Here is a 13,431-nt window from a genome sequence, read left to right on the forward strand (position 1 = left end):
AAGAGGATACCTCTGACGACCCAGGCGAAGGACCTTCCTACACACAGGTTGAAGGAAGCAGGAAAAGACAAAATCTGGCTTCTCCCAAGCTTCCTCGTAAAGGCCTCAGACTGTCCTCTTCGTCACAAAAGAACCAAACGGAAACAAAAAGTGCTGACTCAAAACCGAAGCAAACACCTCCTGGGTTCAAAAAACTTAGGGATGATAAGGAGTACCCAGCACTTCCTGGGGCACCAAAAAACCCGAATGACCCCAAAGCACAACCAGAAAATCCAACAAACGCTGGATTATTGAAATTTTCTGATATCGTGGACTGGATATTAACAGCCTTCAATATTACTGATCCTCTGAAAAGCTTCCTAACTGCTCTACTGCCAACAGTAAGGACATTTTTAAAACAGTTGACTGAACAATGGCCCCTCCTTGCAGCGATCGTATCTTTTGATGGATAATTTACCACTGAGAATCGAAGATATGATCATTGTGCTTCAGTGGAATTGCAGAAGTATCATCCCAAAACTTGATTCTTTCAAACACTTAATACATACTCATAATTGCGATGTATTCTCCTTGAGTGAAACTTGGCTTACTTCTAACATCAACCTCGACTTCCATAATTTTAACATAATCCGCCTGGACCCAGAAGACTCTTATGGAGGGGTACTTTTAGGGATTAAAAAGTGCTATTCATTTTATCGTATTAACCTCCCCTCGACACCGGGAATTGAAGTTGTTGCTTGCCAAATTAATATTAAAGGCAAAGATCTATGTATAGCTTCTATCTACATTCCTCCCAGAGTCTCGATAGGGCATCGTCGGCTTGCAGACATCATAGAACTTCTTCCTTCACCGCGGCTGGTTTTAGGGGACTTTAACTCGCATGGTACAGGATGGGGCTGCTTATATGATGATAATCGTTCTTCGTTAATCCAAGATCTGTGTGACAACTTCAATTTGACAATTCTAAACACGGGAGAAATGACACGGAACCCTAGACCGCCAGCACAACCAAGTGCGCTGGATTTATCCCTTTGCTCGACTTCGCTACAGTTAGATTGCAAGTGGAAGGTAATCTGTGATCCTCACGGTAGCGATCACTTGCCGATCATAGTTTCTATCACCAACCGTGGAAGACCATCGGAAACAATCAATGTTTCGTACGATTTCACACGAAACATTGATTGGAAACGTTACGCGAGCTCGATATCTGAGAAACTAGAAACATCACAGGAGCTTCCTCCGGAGGAAGAGTATACATTTTTGGCTGGCTTGATTCTTGACACCGCAATTCAAGCTCAGACGAAACGAGTACCTAGCGCGCAAACTAGTATGCGTTCTCCCAACCCATGGTGGGACAAAGAGTGCTCAGAGCTGAAAACGAAAAAAGCTTCAGCCTTCATCTCGTTTAGAAGGAACGGATCTCCAGATAATTATCGGAAATACGCGGCGTTAGAATTTCAAATGAAAAGTCTGATTAAAGCTAAGAAACGCGGTTACTGGCGAAGGTTTGTTGACGGATTAACGAGAGAAACAGCAATGAGCACTCTTTGGAATACGGCCCGTCGCATGCGCAATCGAAATCACGCGAACGAAAGCGAGGAATATTCTAACCGCTGGATATTTGATTTCGCTAAGAAAGTATGTCCTGATTCTGTTCCGGAACAGAAGATATCCCGCGTCGCGACATTGAATACAAACGAAACACCGTTTTCGATGGTAGAGTTCTCACTTGCGCTCTTGTCGTGTAACAATAGAGCCCCGGGGTTAGACAGAATTAAATTCAACTTGTTGAAAAATCTGCCCGACTCTGCCAAAAGGCGCTTGTTGAATTTATTCAACAAGTTCCTCGAGGGTAATATTGTCCCACACGAATGGAGAGAAGTGAGAGTTATTACTATTCAAAAACCTGGAAAACCAGCCTCCGATCACAATTCGTATCGGCCGATTGCTATGCTTTCCTGTATTCGGAAATTGTTGGAGAAAATGATTCTCTTCCGTCTAGACAATTGGGTCGAATCAAATGGATTGCTTTCAGGTACACAATTTGGGTTCCGCAGGGGCAAAGGAACGAACGATTGTCTAGCGTTGCTCTCAACAGAAATTCAAATGGCATTTGCTCGTAAAGAACAAATGGCATCAGTTTTCCTCGACATCAAGGGGGCATTCGATTCAGTTTCCATTAACGTTCTATCTGAGAAGTTGCATCAGCATGGTCTTTCACCAGTTTTGAACAACTTTTTATATAATCTATTGTCCGAGAAACACATGCATTTTGAGCATGGTGATTTGACGACAAAGCGATTCAGTTACATGGGTCTTCCTCAGGGCTCATGCTTAAGCCCCCTTTTATACAACTTCTACGTAAATAACATTGATGAATCTATCAACACATCTTGCACGCTAAGACAACTTGCCGACGACAGTGTTGTGTCTATTATAGGACCCAAAGCTGCCGATCTCCAAGGACCATTGCAAGATACCCTCGACAACTTGTCGACATGGGCTTTTCAAATGGGTATCGAGTTCTCTACGGAGAAAACTGAGCTCGTTGTATTTTCAAGGAAGCGAGAACCTGCGCAATTACAGCTTCAACTAGGGGGTGAAACCATAGCTCAGGTTTTCACATTTAAATATCTCGGGGTCTGGTTCGATTCCAAAGGTACCTGGGGATGTCACATTAGGTATTTGAAACGAAAATGCCTACAGAGAATCAATTTCCTTCGTACAATAACCGGAACTTGGTGGGGCTCTCACCCAGGAGACCTGATCAGGTTGCACAAAACGACGATATTGTCAGTAATGGAATATGGATGTTTCTGTTTCCGCTCCGCTACGAATATTCATTTCATTAAACTGGAAAGAATTCAGTATCGTTGTTTACGTATTGCCTTGGGTTGCATGCAATCAACCCATACGATGAGTCTTGAAGTGCTGGCGGGCGTCTTACCGTTGAAAAACAGGTTCTGGGATCTCTCATATCGACTGCTAATCCGATGCGACATTTTGAATCCGATGGTGATAGAAAACTTTGAAAAGCTCGTCGAGCTTAATTCACAAACCCGTTTTATGTCCTTGTATTTTGACTACATGGCTCAGAATATAAATCCTTCTTCGTTTGTTCCCAATCGTGTTCATTTTGTGGATACTTCTAATTCTACTGTGTTTTTCGACACATCCATGAAAGAAGAAATTTGTGGAATCCCGGATCCTGTACGCCCTCAAGAGATCCCAAAAATTTTTAATAATAAATTTAAAGAAGTCGACTGTAATAAAATGTTTTACACTGACGGATCATATCTAGACGGGTCCACTGGCTTCGGTATATTCAATGTAAATTTCACCGCTTCCTATAAACTCAGTGATCCAGCTTCAGTTTACGTCGCAGAACTAGCTGCAATTCAGTATACCCTTGAGATCATTGACACTCTGCCCACAGATCACTACTTCATTGTATCGGACAGTCTCAGTTCCATTGAGGCTCTCCGTTCAGTGAAGCCTGGAAAGCACTCACCGTATTTCCTGGGGAAAATACGGGAACAATTGAGTGCTTTATCTGCAAAATCATACCAGATTACCTTGGTTTGGGTCCCCTCACATTGTTCCATACGGGGCAATGAGAGGGCGGACTCGTTAGCCAAGGTGGGCGCACTAGAAGGTGATATCTATGAAAGACCAATCTGCTTCAATGAATTTTTCAGTTGCTGTCGTCAGAAAACTCTAGCTAGCTGGCAGAATACATGGAATAGTGGAACTCTGGGACGATGGTTACACTCAATAATCCCACAGGTATCGACGAAAGCTTGGTTCCGGGGGTTAGACGTGAGCCGAGACTTTATTCGTGTAATGTCAAGGCTCATGTCTAATCATTATAAAGGGTGATTTTTTAAGAGCTTGAGAACTTTTTTAAACAATAAAACGCATAAAATTTGCAAAATCTCATCGGTTCTTTATTTTAAACGTTAGATTGGTACATGACATTTACTTTTTGAAGATAATTTCATTTAAATGTTGACCGCGGCTGCGTCTTAGGTGGTCCATTCGGAAAATCCGCTTTTTTATCGACAAATTTTGTTCAGCGATGAGGCTCATTTCTGGTTGAATGGCTACGTAAATAAGCAAAATTGCCGCATTTGGAGTGAAGAGCAACCAGAAGCCGTTCAAGAACTGCCCATGCATCCCGAAAAATGCACTGTTTGGTGTGGTTTGTACGCTGGTGGAATCATTGGACCGTATTTTTTCAAAGATGCTGTTGGACGCAACGTTACAGTGAATGGCGATCGCTATCGTTCGATGCTAACAAACTTTTTGTTGCCAAAAATGGAAGAACTGAACTTGGTTGACATGTGGTTTCAACAAGATGGCGCTACATGCCACACAGCTCGCGATTCTATGGCCATTTTGAGGGAAAACTTCGGAGAACAATTCATCTCAAGAAATGGACCGGTAAGTTGGCCACCAAGATCATGCGATTTGACGCCTTTAGACTATTTTTTGTGGGGCTACGTCAAGTCTAAAGTCTACAGAAATAAGCCAGTAACTATTCCAGCTTTGGAAAACAACATTTCCGAAGAAATTCGGGCTATTCCGGCCGAAATGCTCGAAAAAGTTGCCCAAAATTGGACTTTCCGAATGGACCACCTAAGACGCAGCCGCGGTCAACATTTAAATGAAATTATCTTCAAAAAGTAAATGTCATGTACCAATCTAACGTTTAAAATAAAGAACCGATGAGATTTTGCAAATTTTATGCGTTTTATTGTTTAAAAAAGTTCTCAAGCTCTTAAAAAATCACCCTTTATGTTCAGCGCGCATCTCCGTCGTGTGGGGCTCGCTGAGAGTGGTGTCTGCGTTTGCGGTGAGGGTTATCATGACATCGAACATGTTGTTTGGACATGTGTCGAGTATTGTGATGCCAGGTCCCAACTCATAGGTTCCCTTCGGGCCCGAGGTATACCACCCTTCGTACCAGTCCGCGACGTCTTGGCAACTCGAAATCTTCCTTATATGACTCTCATCTATAACTTCTTGAAAACTATCAATGCTCAAATTTAGTGCTCTCCCTATCTCTTTCTCGTCTACAGCTCTACCGCACTCTTCTTTACGTTGCTGGAAGTATGGCCTGTGTAAACGATGCTTCGGAGCATGCACCTGCCTTGAACTGACTGAGTTGCTGGAAGCTACCCAAAAACGTCACATCAACGTCAGAACACACCAACGAAGCATCCCAATCCAGAATAATCTCTTCATTGCTACAAGCTGAAAAACATGAAGATTCATCGAACGCAAAATGTGTCTAAAAGATGTATGCCACAAACCAATGATGTATTCAAATTTCAATTCAATACTGTGTAGGTCCCACCCTCCCTATGTCCCCTTACTAACTGGGGAGTATGCCGCCCCGTAATACGGCATCCCTTTCTCTCTCCCTAACAACAAGACAATCAGCCACGTTAAGCTAAAGCAAATGAGCCTAATAAAAATTTTATTTGAAAAAAAAAACCCTTTAACTGCCATATTGACGGAGCTAGGGTGGTTCTATTGATTTTTATTTTATTTGATTTTTTAAGAAATCGCTCCTCCGAAAAATTTGAAAATGTTTAAAGCATTATGGGGAAGGTTTACAATTTTTTTCAAAATTTTTGAAGATATATTTCTTCCATTAAAAAATAATTGAAAATTTAAAATTATATTTTTTCCCTCTTCCAATTTTCGCACCACCCAGGATTTTTTAGTGATAAATAAAAAATTTTTGGACATGTTAAAGTGGTATGTTTTCATATTTTTAAAAAATGTGGAAGACCACAATATTTGATTTTTTCTAAAAAATAAATAACAGTCGACCATGCGACCATCAAGTTATGTTAGAATGAAAACGCATGGTGCTTTGTTCTAGTAGTTTATGTAACTCAAGTGCAGGGCTTAGAAATCAACGTAACGAAAAGGAAGAAATGAGTTTCAACCTTTGCATAATACAAACACGATCATACTTCAGGTACAATCTAGAATGCTACAAAGCAAGAACTTACTGGTATGTGGTTTATATATGAATGGTAGTAATACATGAACGTCGTGAGTATCACACATATGAAATTCGGTTACGGCAGTCGAGAATTAGAGCGGGTGTCAGTTTTTCACGTGCTGCTGATGGTGTAATGGAAGAATAATGAAAGAAAGAATGAAAATTTCGTTACATTTTCAAAAGTGACTGTATATATTTCGATAATTCGATAGTGTTTCATGAAATGGTCAAATCGCTTTGCACTGTGGGGTCTCGTACAATGCGGTACATTTCAATAAATGCATTGAGTTGAAACAACAGCTAATTACATTTTTTCTTATTATCAAACTTAGCTTACTTAGGCTGTGAACCATTTCGCGGTTAATTTTAACTTTTGGTTAAAATCTGACACTCGAGTGGTTAATTTGATGTTGTCAAAAATAACCCTGCTCGAGAGCATGGTTATTTTTGACAGATCGATAGTTATTTTCCAACACTGAAAAAAATCTCGCAATGGAAATTCTAATACTGATTCTTTAGTTGAAATTATTTCCAGTGGAAAATAAACCCAAATAACTTTCCATCCGTCAAATTTTGAAATGGGCCACAGTTTTAGTCAAATTTAACTACTCGACACCAAATAATCACTCAAGTGTCAGATTTTAACCAAAAGTTAAAATTAACCGTGAAATGGTTCACAGCCTTAGAATTATTGACTGTATATTTCATTTAAATAGGAAATTGAAAGCACACTTTTTTTTTATTGATAGTCGTTGGTAGCTGTTCTGATTTAAGCATTTCTGACAATATTTCCGCCGGTCTCACATTTCTGGATAAAAACCGAGTATAAGGAAAGGTAGTGAATAATGGCGGCCACGTGTGAACAGCAACCAACAGTTCTATTTCCAATAGCGCATTCACAGCAATGGCGCTGGATTCCCAAATATCCAGTCGAATTTGACGTGTACTCGATATAACACTTGTAAGCTTTGAATAATGAAATACAACTTATTACGGGCCCAAATAGCTTTTTTGTGATCTGTGTGTCTTAATTAGGTCGAAAAATAACACATCACTTTTTTATATCTGTCGTTGTTTCAAATTTTAGAATAAGTATAAAAATATAAAACGCTCTCAGTCTACAAACCATGGAAACCATCATAAAGATATCCGATTGACGTTTTCAAACACAAAACTTAAAGTTTATCTTCATCACACATTTTTCCAGAAAACTAAAGACATTCCTCGATAACATATCTTCATGATAACTTTTGACACTGTAACGAAATTTTCATTCTTTCTTTCATTATTCTTTTCATTCATATATGAACCAACTACCAGTAAGTTCTTGCCTTGTATCATTCTAGGTTGTACCTGAAGTATGATCGTATATGTATTATGCAAAGGTTGAAACTTATTCCCTCCTTTTCGTTAATTTGATTTCTAAGCCCTGCGCTTGAGTTGCATAAACTACTAGAACAAAGCACCACTCATTTCCTTCTAACAGAATTTGATGAGGACGCATGGTCGACTGTTATTTATTTTTTTGAAAAAATCAAATATTGTGGTCGTCCACATCTTTTAAAAATATGAAAGCATACCACTTTAACATGTCCAAAAAATTTTTTATCTATCACTAAAAAATCCAGGGTGGTGCAAAAATTGGAAGAGGGAAGAAATATGTTTCAAAATTTTCAAGTATTTTTTAATGGAAGAAATACATCTTCAAAAATTTTGAAAAAAATTGTAAACCTTCCCCATAATGCCTTAAACATAACCGATTTTTTTAAATTTTTCGGAGTAACGGTTTCTTCAAAAATCAAATAAATAAAAATCAATAGAACCACCCTAGCTCCGTCAATATGGCAGTTAAAGGGTTGAAACTTCGAAAAAATTGTTTCCACTCTATGAACTTTCGAATGTGGTATAACAATATGAATTTCCTTTGGGGGCAGATTTCACATGCTTATCCTGATATAGCCTTTAACATTTCTTTCCCCTACTTTTATGTACGAGATTCGATGCGGACTCGCCTGAGGGCGCCATGCTGGCAAAAAAAGATGTTGCCAATGATTTGTTCAGGAAATGTGAGAGCTGGATATTTTGTTAATATGATGTCTTTGAGTGCCTGTGGACTCTGTCTTAGATTCCACACGGTAAAATCCATAGATTGTTAGAACTGAACAATCTATGGCTGTTACATATGGCTGCTGTCGTCTTGCGTTCCGGCTGCTGATACTTTTTTTTTTATTCCAGATGGCCAAACCTTCGGGTAGTGTTGTGTCTTCCTCGAAGGATCCAGTACCTTCCACGAATTAATGTTCGAATGTTCGAAGGAAAGCAATGCTACACTATCTCGGGATTCCCAAAATTTAAAAACAAAATCAACGAGTTTTACATATTTTCTGTTACAAATAAAACTTTGTCTGCCTTTTTCCTGTCAAATGATAAATACAGGCTACAGGCTTCCGGGATATGGAGTCTCTATTTGAAATAAAGATTCGGTTCTGGGATATTTTCATAACAGTGTGTATTCTTTCATGTCATTAATCTAAACTTTTCTTCGTTCCACACAAAACTGCACATCAAAAATGTGTTACTGGGATTTTGTTGATTCTGGTGATTTACTGCTGCTGTCGTCTTGCGTCCCGGCAGCTGATGCTTTTTCTTTATTCCAGCTGGCCAAACCCTCGGGTAGTGTTGTGTCTTCCTCGAAGGATCCAGTACCTTCCACGAATTCTTCGTACGTAGATTTCTCCGGGAATGGCCTCTTTCCAAGCAGTTCAATCATATCGTCTCTACTCAATATCTCGTTCTTCAGTAGCCGCTCGGCAACCTTTTCCACGTCGGTTTTGTGCTCTTGCAGTAGTTCTTTCGTTCTCACGTACGCCTTGTCGATAAGCAGTCGTACCTCCTCGTCGATGAGTTGAGCCGTTTGTTCCGAGTACGGCTTAGAAAACATAGGATCGCCCGGCTGCGAACTATCGAAGCTAACCTGACCTACTTTTTTGTTCATGCCGAAGCGAGTGATCTAAAAATCAATAATAAAAGTTTGAAAAACATTCGAAGCATTTTATTGCGATTAGATTTACCTGAGCATATGCGCTATCGGTTATCTTTTTTAAGTCATCTTGAGCTCCAGTTGTAATTCTACCGAAGAAAAGTTCTTCCGAAACACGTCCGCCCAGTGTCATGCACATTCGATCGAAAAGCTGTTCTGTCGATAAAAGGTACTGATCCTTTGGCAAATATTGGGCATAACCAAGACCTTTGCCTCGAGGAATTATTGATACCTTCAACAACGGATCCGAATGTTCAAGGAACCATCCGGAAACGGCATGACCAGCTTCATGGTAAGCGACTGTTCGTTTCTCATCCGGTGCCAGAACGTTGGTTTTTTTCTCCATACCGGCAATAACACGCTCGATTGCCTGTTCAAAGTGTTTCAAAATAATAGTTTCATTCAAATCACGAGCGGCTATCAAAGCTGCTTCATTGCAAACATTTGCAATATCGGCACCGGTGAAACCAGGAGTCAATGCAGCCATTTTCCTCGATAAGTCCATCTTATCAAGATTGGTCTTTAGTGGACCCAAATGCACTTTGAAAATACTAGCCCGCCCCTTGATATCGGGAGCTGGAACGAAAATTTGCCTATCGAAGCGACCTGGTCGAAGAAGTGCTTTATCTAGAATATCCACTCTGTTCGTGGCTGCCAAAACCACGACATTCGTAGTCGTATTAAATCCATCCATTTCGACTAGCAGCTGGTTAAGTGTATTTTCCTGCTCGGAATGCCCGCCAAAACTTTTTCCACCACGTTTTCGACCGACCGCATCTATTTCGTCAATGAACAAGATACAGGGTGCATGCTTTCGAGCCATCGCAAACATGTCACGGACACGGGAAGGACCCACACCGACAAACATTTCCAGAAACTCTGAGCCGGACACAGTTATGAACGGGACATTCGCTTCACCAGCCGTTGCCTTGGCAAGTAGTGTTTTGCCTGTGCCGGGAGGGCCTGTCAGCATTGCACCCTTCGGGATTTTCGCGCCAAGATCGATGTATTGTTGGGGATTTTTAAGAAAGTTGACGAACTCCATAATTTCTATCTTAGCCTCTTCGCATCCGGCAACATCTCTGAAAGTATGAAGGATTATACATTGGTGCAGACGCATGGTGTTTTGCGTAGCTGACGGAAAACGCAACTATTTCTTATATTTTGGTAACTCACTTGAAACCAACAGCAATTTCGTTTGCATTAATAAGTTTTGCAGTTGATTGCATAACACCACCAAACAGGCCACCTCCCTTCATGCCTTTGCGACCGCCCATCATTTCAGACGAGCGCCGCATCATGTACACCAAGAAACCGATAATGAGCAACGTCGGCAGTATTCCAGTTAAGCTCGAAGCCTCAATCTCACTACGGTAGATCACTGGAACAAAATTAACCGGTTCAATGTTCATATCCGTCTGGGCGTTCTCCAGATTGCGCTCGAAAGAATCCACACTGCCAATGTTGAACCAAAGAGTACCCTACGACATTAAATTCGGTTATTGTTTGTGACGTAAATTGATGTAATGTTTACCGTTGAATCAGAAGCATTGCCTGGCGTTAATCGCACACGAACCCATTTTTTGTTAACAACTTCCAGTTTTTCCACAATGCCTCGTGCAAGATAGCTATAAATAAATTCGTTAAATGGTCTGTACCTTTAATAATTGGCACTCTCTGGCAGAAATTTAGATTTGGGTGATCTGCATTATTCAGAAAGTCCACACAGACAAAGTTTGTTGAAGTGAAAATGAAGTAAATTAGGTATAATTAGATAGGACCCTCTTAATCTAAATTTAGGCCGGACATATGTTAAACTTACTTGTTGACAAACTCCTTCCACGCTATTTCTTTGTAGCCCATTTCAAAATACGCTATAACTGAAATCAGTGCGACACCGGCCAAAGCACCGAATACCAGCATTTTTTCTTTATCGCCTCCATCACCACCAATTGGTCTACCGGCGCCACCACCCCCGCTACTTACACCTTTGCCTTTCGAAGTCTGTGGACCGAACATTCCCAAGTTCCAGTCGTTTTTGGGCGGTTGCTGGCTACCTTTTATGTTCGCCGATGATCCATGATCTGTCGAAGACTCTACAGCATCTTTGGTCGGTTTTGTAGAGCCTTCGCTGCTAGCAACTTTTTTACCGGATCCGGGTTTGAAATATTTTTCAAATCCTTTTGGAGGCTTTTCGCAAAACAATTGTATTCTGTGCAGAAGCTCGTTCCAGATCTGATTTTTGTTGGTGTGCAGTTTGTTCAGGCTTCTAATAATCTATGAGAAATTTAAATAATATTATTGCAAGTTTAAGAATTCAAAATGATGCAAATACTGTAAACATTGCAAAATCAGAAACACATTAGTTATTTCTAACCTGGTCATAATCATTTGTATTGACGGTCCGGTATTGTCGATTTAAACCTGCAATAGTTGACTCCAACTTGCGAGCTGTCGTTAGCAAACGGTATGCCATTTCCTATCTCAATTATTTCTTGCTCAGGTGTGTAATAAATATGAAACATTCGTTCAAAATACTAACGATAAATACTCTCAATTCATTATATTTATTACACAACCTATCACTGTTATGCACAATGTACAGTGATAAAAGGTATGAAAATTTTCTTAGAACCCGTCATGTGCCGATGACATTCAACGAACTGTCAAAACAAAAAGCAGTTTATATCTGATGACGTGTTGCCCGATGAGAAGTTTTTTATATACACGGAACCGGAAAACTATCTAATTTTTAGTACTTTCTAACATTGAGCAGACATACATTATACTACACTCAGAAAAATAAGATGGTAACAGCTATCATATGGGAGGTTAGTTTAACCATACGATTATAGTGGTTTTCAGCACACAATAAAATCAGATGATGTTAACAATATGCAAGCTCACTTTTACTATGAATGGTTTTGGCTCTAGAATAGTAATATTGAACTGTATATGGGATGAATAACTACTACAATTGGAATGTTTAGCATCAACGTGAAAGAATCTTATTTTTACATTATACTTATTGTTTGAACTAGTGCTATGGTATTTTTGACATATCACTTCTAGTTCGTTCGAAACACAAAATAATGGTTAATTTGACATTGGTGAAGATCATTCGAACATGCGCAAATGTTTAAAAGTTATATTAATGGAAATTTCGATGCAAAAATTAAAAGAATACATTAAAACCTGCTTTATTTTCCTAATACATTTTTACACTGATTTAACATTATAAAAAAACAGCTTCTCGCGCCCGCTCTGCCTTCGGCCTAAGAATTTATTTTTTGATCACCAACTCTTTAGTTTCTCTAACGATTTAATGTTTCCTTTTTGTTTCTGTTATGGAATCTATCATAAAATAAACCAGACGGGTTTTCACCATCGAATTTCTTGGGGAATAATACAGTTCCTATAAAAGTGTAGAAAAAAAACGTTATATAAAAATTACTAATAGAAGTATTTACACAGAAACTTAACGTCGCAATTTTGTCGTTGGGATATGAAATCTGCCGCTCTAATGAAGCATTATGTGACACTAAAAAAAGCAGACGCGTTAATTGACAGTTCGTATAGTCGCACTAAGAAAATACATTTTGGTTACACTTTAATTCACTAAAAAGAAAAACGGCTTGATGCTGATTTTATTTACACAGTGCTGCCATTATAAACATTTATTACAAATGAGATTGAAAAAAGTGTGATATTCTCTGAAAATTTTCATTTTCATTGGTGAGCTAAAATTATACATTTTAATGAACTTGTTTTCTGATTTTCTGTATACTTGGCATCATTGCTCACGGACTCTGCAAAAGTTTTTCCTTTTCACAATGTGCGGATAGCAACCAGAAATGCCAGATATTTTCATAGAAAATCTGTATTCTTTGTATAAAAAATCTGTATTAATCTGTATTCACTAATAAAATGAAATTCTTACAACAAAATGATGCTAAGATATGTTATTCGAATAGATGGTGGTTGTAGGATGGTAGATTCAATCAGTCATTTCCGCGCTCACAAGAATATTCAACGACGAAATTTCATTTTTTTATCCACAACAACTGAATTGTAATCCCATATTTTTATCTAGTTAGAAATTGGTAACTTTATAATTTGACATGAAATTTCAATGTACAATATGCAACGTCAAGTCGGTTCATACAACTCTCAGTTTGACAATAAAGTTTCATGATGCCATTACTTCCTTGAATAAAGTACTGTCTCTAAGCGTTTCTTTTTCCAATAAATCATCTTTTCTATTAGTTTTTCATTCATTTGGCTTCTCCAATATGTTTCCACTAAGTCATTGCAAAAAAAATGAATATCAGTTCAAATTGGTTTCAAATTATAATTTAAATGGATTTCATAG

At 39.0% G+C, this 13,431-nt stretch overlaps 1 protein-coding gene across 1 annotated transcript; it reads right to left on the reverse strand.

Moving 5' to 3' along the window:
* Positions 1-8,511: 8,511 nt before the first annotated feature.
* LOC131436336 (AFG3-like protein 2) lies at positions 8,512-11,720 on the reverse strand. The gene is made up of 6 exons (XM_058605003.1): positions 11,437-11,720; positions 10,882-11,336; positions 10,594-10,687; positions 10,236-10,540; positions 9,091-10,141; positions 8,512-9,029 (listed from the first exon to the last, which is right to left on the reverse strand). The coding sequence occupies exons 1-6, from the start codon at positions 11,533-11,535 to the stop codon at positions 8,595-8,597; spliced, it is 2,439 nt and encodes an 812-aa protein (XP_058460986.1). The 5' UTR covers positions 11,536-11,720; the 3' UTR covers positions 8,512-8,594.
* Between the last annotated feature and the right edge of the window lie 1,711 nt (positions 11,721-13,431).

The sequence above is a fragment of the Malaya genurostris genome, chromosome 3, assembly GCF_030247185.1.
Source record: "Malaya genurostris strain Urasoe2022 chromosome 3, Malgen_1.1, whole genome shotgun sequence".
In the NCBI taxonomy this organism is placed as follows: domain Eukaryota; kingdom Metazoa; phylum Arthropoda; class Insecta; order Diptera; family Culicidae; genus Malaya; species Malaya genurostris.